This window comes from Symphalangus syndactylus, chromosome 18 (genome assembly GCF_028878055.3).
Source record: "Symphalangus syndactylus isolate Jambi chromosome 18, NHGRI_mSymSyn1-v2.1_pri, whole genome shotgun sequence".
Lineage (NCBI taxonomy): Eukaryota > Metazoa > Chordata > Mammalia > Primates > Hylobatidae > Symphalangus > Symphalangus syndactylus.
In genome coordinates, this window is record NC_072440.2 from 84360245 (window position 1) to 84382011 (window position 21767).

At 40.0% G+C, this 21767-nt stretch overlaps 2 protein-coding genes across 8 annotated transcripts in view; one reads left to right on the top strand and one right to left on the bottom strand.

Moving 5' to 3' along the window:
* The window catches only part of BABAM2 (BRISC and BRCA1 A complex member 2), a 577548-nt gene that overhangs the window by 498872 nt on the left and 56909 nt on the right, over positions 1-21767 (bottom strand). The window lies entirely within an intron of this gene.
* Positions 1-21767, top strand: part of RBKS (ribokinase) — a 113112-nt gene that overhangs the window by 41597 nt on the left and 49748 nt on the right. For all 7 annotated transcript variants that reach the window (XR_010117233.1, XM_055253184.2, XM_055253183.2 and 4 more), the window contains exons 3-6: positions 863-926; positions 1851-1913; positions 5977-6141; positions 16855-16946. Coding sequence is in view for 6 of the 7 variants with exons in the window: in XM_055253184.2 (XP_055109159.2) it covers positions 863-926; positions 1851-1913; positions 5977-6141; positions 16855-16946 (384 nt within the window). In the remaining variant the exon portion in view is untranslated. The remainder of the gene's footprint in view (positions 1-862; positions 927-1850; positions 1914-5976; positions 6142-16854; positions 16947-21767) is intronic.

The window sequence follows — 21767 nt, forward strand, 5'->3', positions numbered from 1 at the left end:
TTCAATAAAAGTCCCAGGATTGAGTCTTATTGGACTAGTTTAGCTCACATGCTCATTCATGAACCCATCACTGTGACCAGGGTGGTGGAACACACTTTTTTTTTTTTTTTTTTTTTGAGACAGAGTCTTGCTCTGTCACGAGAGCTGTAGCGCAGTGGCATGACCTCGGCTCACTGCAACCTCTGCCTCCTGATTCAAGCAATTCTCCTGCTTCAGCCTCCCGAGTAGCTAGGACTACAAGGAACACACTTTTTAATCAGGCCTGGGTCCATTGGCCAACCTAATCTTGTTCTCTATAGAATGGGACAGAAATAGGTGTCCAAAGGAAAAACTGAAATACCTTTAACAGAATAAATGCTAGGATGCAAAAACACAATTCCATTATACCAAGTTACCCAAGTTAACTAGGGCCTTTAAAATTTCCTTCTCTTTGCTTCCACGTGTCAGTGTCAAGGGAGAAGATAAAAAGATTCTGGAACATCAGGCAAGTCATGACAAAGATGCCCATATTTACAGTAAAGTACAAACAGCTGAGATTCTTCATAAATATTGAGGATTGATGATGGTAGACAACTCTGTCTCAGTGGGAATTATCACATGAACAGCTCAAAATGAGAATGACTTAATGAGTGACGTTCATTAAATACTTCACATTTTAAGTAGGATATAAGTGAAACATTATTATATAACAATTCTTTGGGCTGCATTCAAGTGTAGCATCTTATATTAAGAACATTAATTAGTTAATGTTTATAAAGTACTATGCAGATATGCCCTTTTAAAATGCTAAGTATTCTAAAAACTACATTGTAGCATTTTACTAACTCAAAAAGATCTAATATTCATTATTTCTTTGGTACAGGTTGGCAAAGATTCTTTTGGCAGTGATTATATAGAGAACTTAAAACAGAATGATATTTCTACAGGTAAAATTCCCATCTTTTTTAAAGTTAGTGTTTATAGCTTTTTTCTGTGATTTTGTTATGAGAAAAATTGAATCTAGAGGAGAATTATTAGTCCTTCCCCTGGTGGCCAGAGAATTTTTATGCACAGCTTTGTCCATTCTTGCTTAAATGTCCTTTGGTTGATTCTTCTATGTACATTCCTCCAGATGGGAATAAAATGATAGGAGGTTACAAACCTTCATCTCATGGATATGTGACAAATGACAAGGAGAAAAAGATGCTGCATTCACAAAAGATGTTTTAAGAACATCATAGCTGGCAACAATCATTCGAAGCCATAGAGGCTGAAACCATTATTTCACAGAAGAGAAAACCAAAGCCCAGAGATGTTCTGTGGTTTCTCCAAGAGCACACAGTTGGTTGGAGCTAGAGCCAGGACTAGAATGAAGATCTTCTGACTCCAGTTCAGGGCTCTTTGCTGCTACCAAAGGCTGCCTGGTCAACATTTCTGTTTATATGCCAGACCTTGATTCTTGGTGAAATAAGCTTATGAGAATGAAAATAATCAAACAAGTTCATTTTATAGATTTGACTTTTACTTTTTATCTCAACTCTGACATTCCTTTCATTGAAGAACATAAGTGTGTTGGTCTAGAAAAATGCATATGTATACAATTATGAATAATTGGGGGGAATTGAAAGTAGGAGCGGTTTGGTGGGTTGTTACTAATGCAGAGAAAAGGTGCAGCTACATGTAAAGCTGTCTATTTTTTTTGTTGTATAGATGATGGGTATAAATTAGCACTAATTACTTACTTTTTTATCATTCCAGATGGTTAAAGGTTAAAAAGTTTTTCCAAGGATTAGTGTTGTATTGAAATTATTAAAATAAATTATCCATGCCAGTCTGTATACATGTGATTGTAATTTTCTTTTTTCTTTCAGAATTTACATATCAGACTAAAGATGCTGCTACAGGAACTGCTTCTATAATTGTCAATAATGAAGGTAAATGTTTTGCATATTGGAGTGTCATTTCATAAGATAGTATATTTCCAGAGTTAGATCAGAAGCACCAATTTTTACCATAATCCTATGGACCTCTTACTATACCCACCACTCCAAGGCCTAAAACATAGTTTTTCCAATCCAAATATAAAGTGTTTCCCTTTATTAATACTTCTCACATGGATCATCCAGATCAATTTTCGGACAATTTTCAAAATTGTCTATCCAATATATATGAAGTTGCCTCAAAATAATATGTATATGCTATAATTTCCCCATTACCCTTCATGTGAACTTATAATTGACATTTGTCTCTAAAAGCAGTCAAGCATTCATCTGTCATTTCAGTTACACTAGGTAAGTAAATGTAAATAGGTGCAAAGAAAAGTTTGATGAGTCATATTTATAGAATATGTTCTGAGCAAATGGCAGCAACTAATTACATCCAACTTATCATTAGTGTTCAATTTTGTCTTTCAACAGCAATCAAATCTCAAAAGTCTATATATACAACAGTCTGCCACAAGGCTTTGCCATAGCTGATATATTTATCTTTTAAAATAGTAATTGGGCCTGGCACAATGGCTCACACCTGTAATACCAATGCTTTCAGAGGCTAAAGTGGGAGGATCACTTGAGGCCAGGAGTTCAAGGCTGCAGTGAGCCATAGTCCCACCACTGCACTTCAGCCTGCATGACACAGTGGGACCCTGACTCTAAATAAATAAATGAATGAGTGAATTAATTAATTAATTAATTAAAACAGTGGCTGAGCATAGTGGCTCATGCCTATAGTCTCAGCACTTTGGGAGGCCAAGGCAGGTGGATCATTTGAGGTCAGGAGTTCAAGACCAGCCTAACCAACATAGTAAAACCCTGTCTCTACTAAAAATGCAAAAACAATTAGCTGGGCCTGGTGGCATATGCCTGTAATCTCAGCTACTCAGGAGGCTGAGGCAGGAGAATTGCTTGAACTGAAGAGGCGGAGGTTGCAGTGAGCCAAGATCGGGTGACTGCACTCCAGCCTGGGCGACAGAGCAAGCCTCTGTCTCAAAAAAAAAAAAAAAAAAAGTAATAACCTTCAAGTCAAGTTTTCATAATTCCTGCCAACTGTTTTAATTATAAAAACACCTACATAAGATTTTTTAAAATCAGAATCAATATTCAGAAGGACCAAGCATTTCATGGTGCACCTAGGACAGAAACTCACGTGTTGTGGACAGTGTGCACTGTGTTAAATTAGGATTTGTCACAATATGTCTTTTATTTATCATGCAGCTTTGCAGGATCATTTCTCACAGAAAATACGGTATTTTTAGCTCAACTTTAGTGATTCCAAGTTGCAATAATAATGATATATTTCACCTAAAGGTGGTAGATAAAAGTTTTCATTCTAACTCTAGAAAGCCTATGTTCATTTAAGCTACACTTTAAGTAATTATTCCTGCCAACAGCAGCTCATTCCTTGTCTTAAACCTCTTTTTTTTGTTGTTGTTGTTCTAGGAATATTCTCAAGTTCTCTTTCTTATCTATGAACAAAATCTGCATTTTCCATGCAAAGATATAATGTAATAGTGTGTGTCAAGTGTCTATTTGGTAGACCTTGCCTGGTTTACAGTGTACGGTAATGCCGTCAAGAGTATAGGTGATAATAGAAGAATTAGGACAAATACACAGAAATGGGACAATCAGCTCCTTTAAATGAAGGAGTGAGTTTGCAAGATAAAGTAATGAGTTTAGTTTTGACAAGTTAAATTTGAGGCATGAACAAGCTAGCCATGTTGCGTTGTCCATCAGACAGCTATAGTCTTGGGCTTGCTGCTTAGCAGCTAAGGCCAGGCCAAAAATTTGGATCTGGGAGACAGCAACATGGAAGCAGTAGTTGACTCCAACAGAGAAAATGAGGTCACTGAAGAAAAGGAAGGAGAGATGCTGTCTTTCAGCAAGTGGGAACTTTGAATTTTTCCAGGACTGAGGTTAGGTTTATGCTGAACCATCCCCACTTTATTAAGTCTTCCTCGTGGCCAACAAACACATCTGTGGTAAGATGATAGGATAGAATTTGTTCTGTGTTGAGAGGTGATTTTAGGTCATGTCTGTACAAGATCAGCACGAGCAGCCTAGAGCACAGAAAATGCCGGCTACAACTCATTCCTCCAGATCAGTGTTGTCCAATAAAAATAAAATGCAAGCCTCATGTGGAATTTTAAATTGTCTAGTAGCCACATTTAAAAAGTAAAAAGGAACAGGTAAATTTAACTTAGGCCATATATTTAACCCATTATGTCCAAAATATTATCATTGTAGTGTGTAATCAAAAATTTATCTTGGCTGGGTGCAGTGTCCCACGCCTGTAATCCCAGCACTTTGGGAGGCCAAGGCAGGTAGATCACATGAGGTCAGGAGTTCGAGACTAGCCTGGCCAACATAGTGAAACCTCATCTCTACTAAAAATGTAAAAAAAAAAATTAGCCAGGCATGGCGGCACACTCCTGCAATACCAGCTACTTGGGAGACTTAGGTGGGAGAGTTGATTGAACCCAGGAGGTGGAGGCTGCAGTGAGCCAAGATCGCACGACTGCACTCCAGCCTGGGCAACAGAGTGAGACCCCGAAATTTATCTTAATTTTTTTTTAATTTTTAAAATGGTAAGAATGAATGGATATTTTACCTTATTTCCTTTGTACTATCTTTGAAATCCACTTGTATTTTTTTTTTTCTTTTTTTTTTTTTTTTTTTTATTATACTTTAGGGTTTTAGGGTACATGTGCACAATGTGCAGGTTTGTTACATATGTATCCATGTGCCATGTTGATTTCCTGCACCCATTAATTCGTCATTTAGCATTAGGTGTATCTCCTAATGCTGTCCCTCCCCCCTCCCCCCACCCCACAACAGTCCCCGGAGCGTGATGTTCCCCTTCCTGTGTCCATGAGTTCTCATTGTTCAATTCCCACCTATGAGTGAGAACATGCGGTGTTTGGTTTTTTGTCCTTGCGATAGTTTACTGAGATTTTTTTTTTTTTTTTTTTCTAAGACAGAGTCTCACTCACTCTTGCCCAGGCTGGAATGCAGTGACGCAATCTCAGGTCACTGCTACCTCCACCTCCCAAGTTCAAGCGATTCTCATGCCTCAGGCTCCCGAGTAGCTGGGACTGCAGGCACATACCACCACGCCCAGCTAATTTTTGTAATTTTAGTAGAGATGGGTTTTTACCGTTTGACCAGGCTGGTCTTGAACTCCTGACCTCACATGATCTGCCCACCTCAGCCTCCCGAAGTGCTAGAAATTATAGGTATGAGCCACTCTGCCCAGCCAGGACTAGCCACATTTCAAATGTTCAATGGCCATGTGTGGCTCTTGCTCATGACTACCATATTGGACAGCACAGCTCTTAAGGGTTCACCTTACAGATGAAATGCACCACCACCCCTCCCTCATTCAGGTGGGATTATAGACAGCAGCTCCAAGTAATAAGAATATATCAGATTCCTTAGTTCTGTTTCTGTTTGATCCATTATAGTATAAGCCAGATATCCCTCTCTCTTCTATATCTGATATAATTTTCTGTCTGTTAGATATTTAAAATGTGTTTTGATTGACAGAATCACTTTTTGGAATACCATAGGGTACACACATGAACTGCTTGCATACTACAGTGTCATACAAGTTTATTCCTATTTATATTCATCTCTACGGCATCTGTCATTTAGGATTCAGAACATTTACCGCATACATATACCAGCTATTTTCTATAAAAGAAATGTTTAAAGTATGTTATATGTCATTTCTCAACTAATATTCTTTATATATAAGAATATTGGGAAAATCTTTTTAAGATTTTGCTTCAGGTGATCAGAATAATGTGAATCTTACAGAGATATTATAAAAGATACCTTTGGAACTCAAAATTCAAGCTGAATAACCTAGAAATGTTAAAATTAATACTTACAACACATTTTGCATAGTGACTTTACAAGGGTGATTGTATTCATAACACTGCAGGATATCATTTGCTTGGCTTTGTTTAGTTTTAATATAATAGGTGGAATTTCTTTATAGGCCAGAATATCATTGTCATAGTGGCTGGAGCAAATTTACTTTTGAATACCGAGGATCTGAGGGTAGCAGCCAATGTCATTAGCAGAGCCAAAGTCATGGTCTGCCAGCTTGAAATAACTCCAGCAACTTCTTTGGAAGCCCTAACAATGGCCCGCAGGAGTGGAGGTAATTATACATATTTTTCATTCTTTCTATAAAAGCTTTTATCACCATCTTAATTAAAGTTAACCTTTTAAGTTAAGCAAAGCAATACTCTTTCTGTCGTAAAATATTCTTCTTCCATCTGTGAGATTCTTGATAATGTTAGAAAACCTTACAAACAGGGTAAAAAAAACATGAGTAGCATTTCCGAGATCCCGCAATATAAATCTTCAATGTAGTTGGCAGAAATGGTACAAGTAGAATTAGAATTCCTGTAATCCCAGCTACTCAGGAGGCTGAGGCAGGAGAATCACTTGAACCCGGGAGGTGGAGGTTGCAGTGAGCCGAGATTGCTCCGCTGCACTCCAGCCTGGGTGACAAGAGTGAGACTCCGTCTCAAAAAAAAAATCCCTGAAGCAGCCCCTTGTCCAAGGTACACTTTAGGTGGTGAAATGTTTTCTACTCTGAGAAGCAGAGGTTAAGCTGCATGTCATACATACAAATACATACATACATACATACATACATACATACATACATACAAAAGTAACTGGGGCAGCCCAGTTACTTTTTGACAAACATCTCTAGGAATTGAAGATTAGGTTTTTTCTCCTTTTTGTAAAACTTTATCATCTTTCAATAAACGACAAAAGATTATTTATGTGTAATATTTTCTATATTATCAATGTCCATTGACATTGCCTCTTTTGTTTTTGATTTTGGAAATTTTCAAACCTACAAAAGCAGCAGAATTATACGATGAAATCCATCACCCAGCTTCCAGTTATCAACCTGTAGCTAATCTTGATTCATCTTTTCTCTCACTCACTCCTTTTCTCGCCTCCAGCAAATAACAGACTTTTTAAAAATCCAGATAATTTCTTTGTTTGCTTCTTTTTCACCACTGACTAGTGGGGAAAGCATCTTCTGAATTAGAAACCCATTTCTGTCCCTTGTCAGCCTCGTGGTCCTAGCAGAATTACCTGATTTGTCTGAGCCTTGTCAGTAAAATGCATGTAGAAATACTCCATCTGCAGAATTGTTCTAAGGATGGAATAAAATAAAATAGGATGCCAAGCATGGTGTAGTACATGGTGGTAAATCCCAATTTTTTTCTCTTCAATCCACTTCTCTCTTTAAAGTTAGGATAATATCCTGATCAAGCATCATTTGGTGAAAAAATCAAAATAAATAGTAGCCACTCTAACATGATGACTTCTTGATATTGTGGCAATAGTTGTGATTTTTTTAAAGAATAAAATAGAGAACATTGACTTTTTCTCAAGATACAAAATTAAAAAGAAAAAAGAAAAAGAACAGTGTGTGTATGTGTGTTTATATAAGTGATTTCTCCCAAAGTGTATAGTGTTCTACATAGAAATAAATGGAAAATAAGTCACTGAAATGATTTGTGGAGAATTTTAAAATGTTCATCCTGATTTAACAAATTTTCCTCTTGGCAAAACATGCTGTGGTAAATTTTCATTGACATTTAGTGTATTTTTAATGGACGTGAGGCTGTCAGAAAGAATCCTAAGCCAAAACCCATTTGGTTCCGTTTTCTCGGAGTGTCACAGTAAAGTCTAATGCTTATGGTTACGCATTCTCTGCACCGTGCCCATCTCAGCAGAGTGATGTGAATACAGGGTGCCACCCTGTTCCTGCTCTTGTCTTTCTTTGTATAGATCAAAGCAACTTCTCTTTTTTTCCTACTGTGCCTTGCTGCTCAGAGATCACTGTTTCCTCTGTCCTAGCCTAGTTGCCTGTTACCTACCCAGCTTGTGAAGGAGAGAAAGGTACAGCAGCCACAGTTGAGGATCTAACCTTTCACAGGTGAGAATAGAGTAATCCGGATGGGCAGGCAGCCTACCCTGGGGCTGTCATTGGGTGGGGTCCAGAAAGGCTTCCTCCATCTCCTTCCATGTAGCTCTTCCAGTTGGGAGCTGGAGGACCCAGGGTAGCAGGAAGGTGGGTAGGTGACGGTGGGCCACAGACCAGTTGGCCTACTTCACACTTTCACTAAGAGCCAGCATGCCTCGGTATTAATTCTGCATGAACTTCCTTATATAATAATATCAGAAATAGTAATACCATGCATTTATATGTACTTTACAGCTTATAAAGTACTTTCTTACACATTTTATCCTCAGAAAAACCTATGACAAAGATATGGCAGGCATTGTTCTCTCAGATTAAAGGTGAGAAGACTGAGAGGTTAAGTCATTTGTTCAACCAGTGTCACACTTTAAGTTGAGGAAACCATGATTTCAGACTCTAAGACCCAAGTTCTGTCTCCTAGTTTAAACCACACTTTAAACTGCCACAACCCGTTGATTCCAACAAACTGAGCCTTTATGAAGAGTATCTCTAGAAAAGTCAAGTCCATAAAGTTTCACACGGTCCAGCACGTGGCCTAAGCTTTATGTGTTTTTGCTGCTCAAGAAACAGAGAAGAGGCTCTAAAGTGTTTTCAGCACTGTAACCCCAATAGAACACACACACGCACACACACACACGAACACACATGCACACAAGCACACACACTCATCTGTCCATTACTCCTCCAGTCAGGTGGCTTTCTCTGGCCCAGTCAGCTGGTCCCTATTTGGTAGATACTGGCCAGATGCAGCTTAGATTCTATTCCATGAGGAGGGGGTGTGTGTGTGTGTGTGTGTGTGTGTGTAAAATGCGTCATCATTCTCGTATGCAAGAAGAGCGGTATCCCAGCACTTTGGGAGGCTGAGGTGGGTGGATCATGAGGTCAGGAGATCGAGACCGTCCTTGCTAACATGGTGAAACCCCATCTCTACTCAAAATACAAAAAAATTAACCGGGCATGGTGGTGGGTGTCTGTAGTCCCAGCTACTCGGGAGGCTGAGGCAGGAGAACAGTGTGAACCAGGGAGGCGGAACTTGCAGTGAGCCAAGACTGTGCTGTTCCACTCCAGCCTGGGTGACAGAGTGAGACTCCGTCTCAAAAAAAAAAAAAAAAAAAAAAAAAAAAGAAGAGTGGTATAATGAAAGGAGAGCATTGGTTTGGGAATCATGAAATATGGCTTTAAATTCATAATCAGTCAGCAAATGGGGGATCTCAGTCAAGTAAGTCAGTTCCTCACTCTGGACGTCACTTTCTTCTTCTGTGAAACCACAATTGGGCTGACAGCTCTCACAGTTCTTTCATGTCACTTTGGACTGATCCCAGAGCAGAGTGGGCTTAATGATCTCTTGAGCATTGAGCACCCTACCCATTGCCCCAGGAAGCTGCCTATGTGCTGAACAGCATTATTCCGTCTTCAAGAAGGATGATAAAGTCATCATCGTCATCATCATCTATGGGTTTTATTATCACAGTTCCATTATCTTTACTGCTTACAGGTAGTGAATTTTGAATTAAGCACATTGCATAACTAGATTATGCTAATATATCAGTTATGAAAATCCAGAGGAAAAGATCCCTACGTCTTTGAATATAGTGTCTCAAAACTCTCTGTCTCTATCAAAATGAAAGCATTGATTTTAAAGACATAGCAGCTACAACACCAAAAATCGGTAGCCCTGTATAGTCCCCATCCTCACCAGGCCACGATGCTCTGAGGTAGGCCCACTGAAGAGCCAATGCTGCAGCTGCTTGTGATGAAATTATGCATGTTGGTTCTGGTCTTTATATCCATTTCCAAGCAAATGGAACAGTACATGAACAATTATAAATAATTGAGATTGTAAAATTGCCAAAGTTAAATTATCAGTGTGATACAAAGTATCTTTTAATGCCACTTCAGTCCTTTTGCCTTTGGCAAACGAAACTTCTTGTCTGGCCATCCAGACTTTCACAGTGACATTGTCCAGCACATAGCCCAAGCTTTGAGTGTTTTTGCTGCTCAAGTCACAGAAAAGAGCCTCTGGAGTAATGGACAGCAAAGCCAGTATTTTGAGTATCCCAACATGCTCACAGTGTCTTCGCTTAGGGTGATTTTCTTCCCCTGTTTCTCTGAGCTAATAATTAGGGCCTTCCTAACTGTCCAGCCCCTGCCCTCCATGACAACACCATAAAGAGTTTCTGCCTCATTTTCCTGCCTTTTAGCCTATACAACTGCTCCTCCAGGCCTCACCAGTTCCTTATTGACATTATTGTGCTATCCATTAACATGCCGTTAAGATAACTAGGAGTTTAGTTCATCTAACACTGTAATCAATAATAATTACTGTTGGGTGCTGCCAGTCACCTCTGCAACTCCAAGTTACTCCATGGTACATTCTGTGTTCTCTAGCTCTGCCTGGTCCCAGGATGACATCATGGCTTCCACTTTGTCATTACAGATTTGGATTCTTCTTTGATTAACTGCATCTACTAATTTATGTTTCTTTCATTGTGGTAGAGTATGCTCATTTGTGGTAGCACAAGCCGAGAAGAATCCTTTCTTTATGGCATTTACACTTTTCCCCTAAATTTAGTTACCAGTCAGACTCTAAGCCTATGTATCCAGTTAGTATTGAAGAATGCTGTCCCTCAGTAAAGTACAGGCAAATAAGACTGATTTTTATACAGTATTTACAGTAAAATTATAGAATTCCTTATTCTAGCAATTGATACTTAAATTTTAATGTAATTTTTTCCTTAAAATTTGTTTTTATTGTGGAAAATTTCAAATATATATAGACATACAGAGAATAGTATGGTAAACCTATATATACTATCATTTAGCTTCAACAGTTAGCAACATGTGGCCAGTCTTTTTTTCTACTTTTAAATTCCATCTTTTATTTTAGACACAGCGGGGTACATGTGCAGACTTGTTTTTGTTTTGTTTTTGTTTTCTTGTTTGTTTGAGATAGAGTCTCACTCTGCCCGCTCAGGCTGGAGTGCAGTGGCATGATCTCAGCTCACTGCAGCCTCCACCTCCCAGATTCAAGTGATTCTTATGCATCAACCTCACAAGTAGCTGGGATTACAGGCATGCACCACCACACCCAGCTAATTTTTGTATTTTTAATAGAGATGGTGCTTCACCGTGTTGGCCAGGCTGGTCTTGAACTCCTTTCCTCGGGTGATCCACCTGCCTCAACCTCCCAAAGTACTGGAATTACAGGCATGAGCCACTGCACCGGGACTTCATATGCAGATTTGTTACGTGAGAATATTGCGCCTAGGTAGGAAGCATGGTACCCAATAGGTAGCTTTTCAACCTGTGCCCCTCCCTGCTCCTGTACTTTGTAGTGTCTGTTGTTCCCATCTTTCTGTCCATGCATACTCAATATTTAGCTCCCACTTATAAGTGAATACATGTGGTATTTGTTTTTCTGCTCCTATTTTCATTTGATTAGGATTATGGCCTCTAGCTCCATCCATGTTGCTGCCAAGGACGTGATTTCATTCTTTTTTGTGGCTACATAGTATTCCATGGTATATATGTACCACATTTTCTTTATCCAGTCCACCATTGATGGGCACCTAGGTTGATTCCATGTCTTTGCTATTGTGACTAGCATGGTGGTGAACATACAAGCACATGTTTCCTTTAGGTATAATGATCTGTTTTCCTTTGGGTGTGTACCCAGGCATAGGATTGCTGGGTCAAATGGTAGCTCTATTTTAAGTTCTTTGAGAATCAATCTCCAAACTGCTTTCTACATGGCTGAATTAAGTTACATTCCTGCCAACAGTGTATAAGTGTTTCCTTCTCTCTGCAGCCTCATCAGCATCTGTAGTGTTTTGACTTTTTTTTTTTTTTTTGAGACAGTCTCGCTCTATCGCCCAGGCTGGAGTGCAGTGGCACGATCTCGGCTCACTGCAAGCTCCACCTCCCAGATTCATGCCATTCTCCTGCCTCAGCCTCCCAAGTAGCTGGGACTACAGGCACCCACCACCACACCCGGCTAATATTTTTGTATTTTTAGTAGAGACAGGGTTTCACCGTGTTAGCCGGGATGGTCTCAATCTCCCAATCCTCGTGATCTGCCCGCCTCGACCTCCCAAAGTGCTGGGATTACAGGTGTGAGCCATCTCGGCCAGCCCTTGACGTTTGTTTGTTTGTTTGTTTGTTTGTTTGTTTATTATACTTTAAGTTTTAGGGTACATGTGCACAACCTGCAGGTTAGTTACATATGTATACATGTGCCATGTTGGTGTGCTGCACCCATCAACTTGTCATTTAACATTAGGTATATCTCCTAATGCTATCCCTCCCCCCTCCCCCCACCCCACAACAGGCCCCGGTGTGTGATGTTCCCCTTCTTGTGTCCATGTGTTTTCATTTTTCAATTCCCACCTATGAGTGAGAACATACGGTGTTTGGTTTTTTGTCCTTGCGATAGTTTGCTGAGAATGATGGTTTCCAGCTTCATCCATGTCCCTACAAAGGACATGAACTCATCATTTTTTATGGCTGCATAGTATTCCATGGTATATATGTGCCACATTTTCTTAATCCAGTCTGTCATTGTTGGACATTTGGGTTGGTTCCAAGTCTTTGCTGTTGTGAATAGTGCCGCAATAAACATACGTGTGCATGTGTCTTTATAGCTGTTTTGACTGGTGTGAGATGATATCTCATCATAGTTTGATTTGCATTTCTCTGATGATGAGTGAAATGATGAGTAGTTTTTCATATGTTTGTTGGCCCACTCGTGTGTCTTCTTTTGAGAAATGTCTGTTCATGTCCTTTGCCCATTTTTTAATGGAGTTGTTTTTTGCTTGTCGATTTATGTAAGTTCCTTATTGATTCTGCATATTAGACCTTTGTCAGATGCATAGTTTGCAAATATTTTCTCGCATTCTGTAGGTTTTCTGTTTATTCTATTGACCATTTCTTTTGCTATGCAGAAGCTATTTAGTTTAATTAAGTCCCACTTGTCAATTTTTGTTTTTGTTACAGTTGCTTTGGGGGACTTAGCCAAAAATTCTTTGCCAATGCCAGTGTCAAAAAGGGTATTTTCTAAGCTTTCTTCTAGGATTTTTATAGTTTGAGGTCTTACATTTAAAATATTTAATCCATCTTGAGTTAATTTTTGTATATGGTGAAAGATAAGGGTCTAGTTTCATTCTTCTGCATATGGCTAGCCAGGTATTCCAGCATCATTTATTGAATAGGGAGTCTTTTCCCCATTGCTTGTTTTTGTCGCACATGGCCAATCTTGTTTTATCTGTATCCTGCCTCGTGGCTCCCTACCCCGCACTGCCACCTTGGATTATGTTGAAGCAAAACCCAGATGTTATATCATTTTGTTTATAGTATACCTGTTTTTTGATGTGAGATACTATTACTATTATTTTTTTTTTTGAGACAGAATCTCACTCTGTCACTAGGCTGGAGTGCAGTGGTGCGATCTCAGCTCACTGCACCCTCCGCCTCCCAGGTTCAAGTGATTGTCCTGCCTCAGCCTCCCAAGTAGCTGGGACTACAGGCGCGTGCCACCACACCTGGCTAATTTTTGTATTTTTAGTAGAGACAGGGTTTCACCATGTTGGCCAGGATGGCCTTGATCTCTTGACTTTTTGATCAGCCCCCCTCAGCCTCCCAAAGTGCTGGGATTACAGGCGTGAGCCACCATGCCCGGCCAGATACTATGTGTTTTAAGAGTGATGTCTTTACTGCATACAGCACTTAACCTGTAGTCAAATTTAGTCCCATCAGCTTTTTATAACTAATGGCTCATTAGTTTAGTGAGAAACCTCTCTGACATTTTTTTCTTCTGTGTAAGTGTATAAATGTAAATACACATATAGTTATGTGTGCTTGTTATTTGTTCTTATTAAAAAGGGAAGGTAGGCCGGGCATGGTGGCTCACACCTGTAATCTTAGCATTTTGGGAGGCCAAGGTGTGAGGATCGCTTGAGCCCAGGAATTCAAGAACAGCCTAGGCAACATGGCAAAACCTCATCTCTACCAAAAAAAAAAAAAAAAAATTGCCCAGGCATGGTGATGGGCACATTAGTCCCAGCTACTTGGGAGGCTGAGGTGGGAGGATCACTTGAGTCTGGGAGGTGGAGGTTGCAGTGAGCCAAGATTGCGCCACTATACTCCAGCCTGGGTGACAGAGCCATCTCAAAAAAGGGGCGGTGGGGTGGGTGGGTAGTACAAAACTGCCTTGTTCACTTATAAATAAATTATGGAAATCTTTCTTTGACAAACGGAGATCTACTTTACTCTTTTTAACAGCTGTAGTGATTTACATCAGACATGTGTCATAATTCTTTTTTTTATTTTTTATTTTTATTTTATTTATTTTTTTTTTGAGACGGGGTTTCGCTCTTGTTGCCCAGGCTGGAGTGCAATGATGCGATCTTGGCTCACTACAGCCTCTGCCTCCCGGGTTCAAGCGATTCTCCTGCCCCAGCCTCTGGAGTGGCTGGGATTACAGGCATGCACCACCATGCCTGGCTAATTTTTGTACTTTTAGTGAAGACAGAGTTTCACCATTGTTGGTCAGGCTGGTCTCAAACTCCTGACCTCAGTTGATCCACCCACCTCAGCTTCCCAAATTGCTGGGATTACAGGCATGAGCTACCAATCCCAGCCTATGTCATAACTTTTTAAACCAATCCCCTTTAATAAATGTGTAGGTTTCTTTTTGTGTTTTCTATTGCAAACAGAGCTGTACAAACAACATTGTATATCATCTTTGCATGCATATGGATTTCTGTAGGATGGGTTTAGAAAAGGAATTACAGGATCATGCATCTTTTGAGGGAAAAAATTGATCTTTTAAGCATGGCTCTACCATGTTGTTCCACACTTGTAGCTTGCTCTAATCTGTGCTCAAATGCTGATGAATGTAGATTTGTGGATTACACTAGGTGAGCAGTTGTTTCCATTTAATGCTTGAGGAAAACTGGGAACAGTATATTGTTCTGAAAACCTAAAAAGTTCAAGTGAGTGTGTTAGAATACTGGACAATGAGAGCCTTTATGTGTAATTGACATCTCTAAGATCTCTCAGAAGTAAGAGAACCAATGAGAGAGACTGTTGCCAGGCTACAAACTCCAGAAGAAGGCAGAAGAGATGGGTGGACAGGCGGGGGTGTTGGGCTATCTGTAAAGGACAATATAATAACAGTAATAATCCTTTACATTTGTACAGCAGGTTAGATTTTACACTGGGCTTTTACATCCGTTTTCTAATTTAAGCTGCACAATAACTCTATACAAAAATCTGAGCAGCCAAAAATATACCATAGAATTTCTGTGGGTGGACATTCTGGATTCTGAAATAACAAAAACATGGGAATAGTGTAAGCCTATACTGGACAAGATCCACTGACTGAATCAAAATGCTAGGTAAGACCAAGGAAGGTGCAGAAGTAGACTAGATGTCGTCACCAGGCTCAAGTAGTAGACAGTTTCCATTAGCCACGTGCTGATTAGCATCTCCCCATGAATGTGGAATGCATTAGTGCCAAGCTGGCTATGTGAGAGCCTCCTGGAGAACTTGTGAACATGCAGATTCCCTGATCTGACCCCCAGAGATTCTGATTCAGTGGGTTTGAGGTCGGTCCTAGAAATTATGCATTTTAACAAGCTTTTCTAGTAATGCTGATATGCAATCAAGTTTGCAAATCACTGTTCTTGAAGTCTCTGAGAACTGCAGCTAGAGATTTTTACACTATGGGTCTACAGTCAAATGAGACTACTTAACACACAAATCAGTGGACCTGGGTTGAGAAAAAGAAGACTAACCAATCTAGTACTCAAGTGAATAAGTGCTTTGACAAAGAAGGAGCTTCCTATGAATGTAATTTCTGAAGACTTCAAATATATATATATATCTACATTTACAAAGTCCCAAACCAAAGGGTGTTTTAAAATATTGTGAATTGGCATTGAGGTATGTGTTGGTGTGGACAGAGTCCTGGCCTAGAGAGGCCACTTTTTTTTAGAGTGGACCAAACCTTGAACTTAAGGCCAGAGGACCCTGAGTAGGGGTCCATCTTAATTGTGTCCCAGTGTATGACCTGAGACATAGGACCTCATCTTTCTGAGACTCACTTTCCTCCCTCTGAAAAATGGCCATGATATTCTCATTTCCCTGTGTCTGCTGTTCCCATCTATCCTTCTCTTGTAGCCTCTCCGTCTGAGCTAGCACCAGCCTCTGATTGAATTCCTCCTCCTTTCTCAATCTTTTTTTTTATATTCCCAGATTGCTCACAGAAGCCAAGAAATGTAAGCTTTTGTGTAAGTGTATATGTTTACAGGAGTAATTGTGATATATTTGGGAGGCATACATAGGTGTACAAAATATGCATATGCACATGAGCTTCCTGCTTACTGTTCCCACCGAGAAAATTCTGAACCTTTCATTGTTTATTTTCTATCATCTCTTTTTCTTCCCTGGAAAATGGGTTTATGAACTAGCCTTGAAACCAAGCACTTAAAGTAACCCACAAAAATGTCCACCAGCCTGTTCACATTCACACATGTCCTTTCATGCCACAGTATTTTTACTTTTTTCTAATGCTCTTGTTGCCTTTGCCTTAACTCTATAATCACATTGACTGTAATATTGCTCTTTTCCCTGGGAGCTGAAATGTTGTAAAGTACAAAGTAGAGAAAATGGAAATAGGGAATTGGTACCCAGCTGTCGTGGAGATTGAGATTTCAGACTTTTCTCTACATCCGTAACTAAGTGGATATTTAACCAGATGAAGACAAAAATGAACTCGGGGATTTTCCCTACTGAATGTCTGTAAATGCACCGTGTTAAAAATGAAAACTAATAATAACCCCCTTTTCCATTCCTTTGTAGTGAAAACCTTGTTCAATCCAGCCCCTGCCATTGCTGACCTGGATCCCCGGTTCTACACCCTCTCAGATGTGTTCTGCTGCAATGAAAGTGAGGTAAGGGTGAATTGCTTTGCTCATTCTATGAGAAACCAAAAGTTCGTGCAAGTGGATAAAGCAAAGGGGCAGAACTAACCACATCAATTTGATGATGTGAATTCTCAGGCATGGTAAAAACAGATTTTTTCAGTTTACTGAGGTGTGGAGAAAAGGAAATTAGTAAATCCTAGGGGGAAAAAAAGGACTCTCTGAGTCACTTCCATATTCTGGCACTTATCAAACCTCAGTTAATTTTAGTCCCTTCCTTGCCCTCACACTGTTGGTGTTTTGTTTTCTTTTCTAATTATTTCATATTCTGAGGACTACATTAAAGTTGCCAGGTTTAGCAAGTAAAAATGCAGGATGCCCAGTTAAATTTGAATTTCAGATAGATAATAAATAACATACCTAACAAATTTATACTGTAAAATTACCTGTCATTTATCTTAAATTCAAATTTAACTGAGCTTCCTGTATTTTATCTGCCAACCCTAATTAGTATACAACTCCTGAAGGATCTGCTACATTCTGTAGTGAAGACCCTGTGTCATGATGTATCATCTGAACAGACTATCTGTCAACTGGTACAATAAGAAAGGATATTGTACCACCCTTTCTTAAATATTGTTAGGAAGAAAATTTCAATATTTCTCCCTTTTTATAAGCCAGACAGCATTAGAACAGAGCTCTCGCCCATCAGTGGGATGCAGGGATACACATTGGTAAATGCAACATGGAGAGAAAGAAATTAATGAACCATAATAGTTAAATTTCCACTTTTTGTTTTTGAGACAGGAACTCACTGTTTCACCCAGGTTGGAATGCAGTGGTGTCATCATGGCTCACTGCAGCCTCTACCTCCCAGGTTTAAGCAATCCTCCCGCCTCAACCTCCCAGGTAGCTGGGACCACCACGCTTGGCTAATTTTTTTATTTTGTGTAGAGACGGGATTTTGCCATGTTGCCTAGGCTAATCTCGAACTCCTAGGCTAAATCAATCCTCTTGCCTCAGCCTCCCAAAGTACTGGGATTACAAGCGTGAGCCACTGTACCCAGCCTAATTTTCCATTTGCTTTAAAGGCTGAATTAAGGCTTCTAGGATTTCTTGACCTGCTTTCTTGATAATTTCATCTCTCAAAACATAGAGGAAACAAGAAAGAAGACTACTACAAAGAAACTAATTTTAACAAACCACAATAGGTTATGCAATATTTTTGAGCAACCACCATGTTAGGAAGAAGGAATTGTGTGAAATAGCAACCATTTCACAATAAGAGGTTAGAGTACCCTCAACTGCCAAACTGGCCTAAATTTTCCTGCTAGATACTTGAAGAGCACTCTATTTATTCCTCAAATGTTCATCACAGCTCAAATTACTTATTCAATTCTTCTGTCTACTCCATTAAATTACAAGTTCCATGAGGTCAGAGACATCTGTCTTACTCACTCTTGTATCCCTGATGGCTATCCCTGTGTATATAGTTATCTATTGCTGCATAATAAAATACCTCCAAAATGTAGTGGCTTACAAGAGCAATAATTATTTATTGTCACTCCCAGTTTTTTGCATGTCAGGAATTCACACAGGGGATAGCATAGTTTGACTCCCGGGACTTCAGTTGGAAGACTCAAAGGCCGAAAGCTGGAAGTTTTCTTCACTCACATGCTTGACAGTTGATGCTGGCTTTCAGCTGGGGGCATAATGAGGTTGTTGGCCAGAACATGTAAACATGGCCTCTACGTGTGACTTGGGCTTCCTCATAATATGGTAGCTGGGTTTCAAGATCCAGCTTCCCGAGAGAAGGAGACACCTGACAGAAGCCATGTTGGCTTTTATGAGTTAGCTTCGGAAATAACACGGCATCACTTCTGACTCATTCTATTGATTTAAGCAGGAAGGTCCACCCTAGTACCCCACCCCTTACTAGAAGATTGTCATTGGCACAGTGTAAAACCAGGATGTGTGATATGATATAGGTTAATACAGTTATCTTTGGAAAATAACATCTGCTACACTGTACCTGCTGGCACTTAGTAAATGCTTATGAAATAAATAAATTAAAGAACTCTGGTCTTTAAGGAAATTGGTCTCAGAAACTTAATGGAAGAAAGAAAAACATTAAAAGCTTAATGTTCTGGAGCCAGGCGCGGTGGCTCATGCCTGTAATCCAGCACTTTGGGAGGCCGAGGCGGGCAGATCATGAGGTCAGGAATTCAAGACCAGCCTGGCCAACATGGTGAAACCCCGTCTCTACTAAAAATACAAAAATTAGCTGGGCATGGTGGCACATGCCTGTAAGCCCAGCTACTCAGGAGGCAGAGGCAGGAGAATCGCTTGAACCAGGACCTGGGAGGTGGAGGTTGCAGTGAGCCAAGATCGCACCACTGCACTCCAGCCTGGGCTACAGGGAGACTCTGTCTCAAAAAAAAAAAAAAAAAAAAAAAAAAAAAAAAAAAAAGCTTAATGTTCTTATAGTTGAACTCTAATCACAGCAGTAATGTAAATTCATGCTTACGATACTCACTCTGCTCCAAACACAAACCACTGATATGTAAATACTAATGGACACAATGAAAAGATACTTACAAGCTCTGAAACAAGATAAATAACTCCACAAATCAGAAGTGGAACAGCCTGACAGAGCATTCAGCCCTTGATATGCTGGCTGTACACTAGCCCCAGAAACAGGCAGAAGTGGTAGGAAGTTCACCCGCTGTGGGTCATGGACACTAAAAGTGTGCCACTTATAGTGGACTGGAGCCGAGCCCACAGATGGAAACCATACAGGCTAGGCTGTGGCTCCCTTGCTAACAGTAAAAGGTGGAGGAATCTGCTGCCCCTGCTGCCTGAAGCATATTTAAGGCTCCCAACCTGAGGAGTTAGCAGGACAGAGACACAGCCTCTGACCAAGAAGTAAACCAAGCCAATTACTGACTTAGTGACTGGACTGGCAGTAGCCCCAGAAACAGCAGAGCAAGAACTGCCAATATAATATCTGCTTCTGGTTTAGAGACTCTTGTGTACCTGGGGGAAGCTACTGTAAAACCACTGAGGGCTGGGCGCAGTGGCTCACACCTGTAATCCCAGCACTTTGGGAGGCCAAGGCGGGTGGATCACGAGGTCAGGAGATCAAGACCATCCTGGCCAACATGGTGAAAACCCATCTCTACTAAAAATACAAAAATTAGCCAGGTGTGGTGGCATGTACCTGTAGTCCCAGCTACTCAGGATGCTGAGGCAGGAGAATCGTGTGAACCTGGGAAGCAGAGGTTGCAGTGAGCCGAAATCTCCTCACTGCACTTCAGCCTGGGTGACAGAGCGAGACTCTTCTCTCAAAAAAAAAAACACTGAAAAGCAGGGATCAACCAGGTGGGAGCTGACGTGTGACAGCCTTCCAACTCACAGTAAGTACAGTGAGCCTGCAAATGAAAAACATAATGCTACAAAATTCACCCAACACAATCAACAACCTACAAATGAATTTGCCCAAGATGAAATTCATATAATAAAATTCAGCCAGGCGCGGTGGCTCATACCTGTAATCCCAGTGCTTTGGGAGGCCAAAGCAGTTGAATCACATGAACCCAGGAGTTTGAGACCAGCCTGCAGAACATAATGAGACTTCATCCTGTCTCTACAAAAATAAAAGATTAGCTGTGTGTGGCGGTGCATGCCTGGAGTCCCAGTATTTGGGAGGCTGAGGCAAAAGGATTGCTTGAGCTCAAGAGTCTGAGGCTGTAGTGAGCTATGATCATGCCACAGCACTCCAGCTGGAGTAATAGAGCAAGATACTATCTCTAAATAAATAAACAATGCAAAAAATACCTTAAATAGTATAATTAAGATTAACATTCATTATGAAAGAATAAAAAATTTTGTGAAAGAAAAACAGAATCGAAGCAACAACATGTGAATACGAAAAACAACCAGTTAGAAGTCTTGAAAACCTAAATAGTCATGGAAATGTTTTTAAATCACTCAGTAGAAAAATAAACTTAGAATGGAATGAAAAATTAGTATATTGAAAGAAATTGGGAGAAAAATACGGATCTTGTTGAAAGCCCCCTGATTTTACAGATTGTAATTGATGTGGGGAAGGTCACAGACTGAGTGAGTAGGATAGGTCTCCTGAATGCCAGGGCATTGCTTTTTCTGCTACCTGTCATTACCTCTCCTAATCTGCTTCCATCTTCTCTGGCAAAAACAAACAAAAGAAATGAGTAGTCTGCAAACATGGAAAGCAAAAACTGGAAATTTGAGAAGAGGCGTTATGGCCCAAGAGAGGCTTGGAAGATTATGTCCTTGGGTGCCAAACTTACAGGTGCAATTTATACTAAAATTATTGGCAGTGGCCCTTTCATTTCTCCTTTCCTGCCTCCCCTCCAACCTTCCTTTTTTTTTTTTTTTTTTTTTTTGGCAGACTTCTCTTTGTTGCCACTAACTCTTTGTTAAAATTATTATATGTGCAGAAAAGCTGAATGAACACTCTACATTTCACCTAAACATTTGTTAACATTTTGCTGTATTTGCTTTTCCTCTTCCCTGTGTGTATTTAGTTTTGTTTTTGTTGAAAAGTAAGTGAAAAAAAAAAGTATTTTGTTGTTGAGAATAAGTTGCAGACAACATGATACCTCACCCCAAATACTTTGGCATACATCTCCTAAGAGGAACCACAATACCATTATCACACCTAGGAAGATTGTCAGTAATTCCATACTATCATTTAATATCCAAGCCACATTCCAGTTTCCCCAGTTGTCCCAAGAATGTCTTTTATTGATGGTTTTTGTCGTCACTGTTATTGCTTTGTTTATTTTCTTGGACCAGTATCTATCAAGG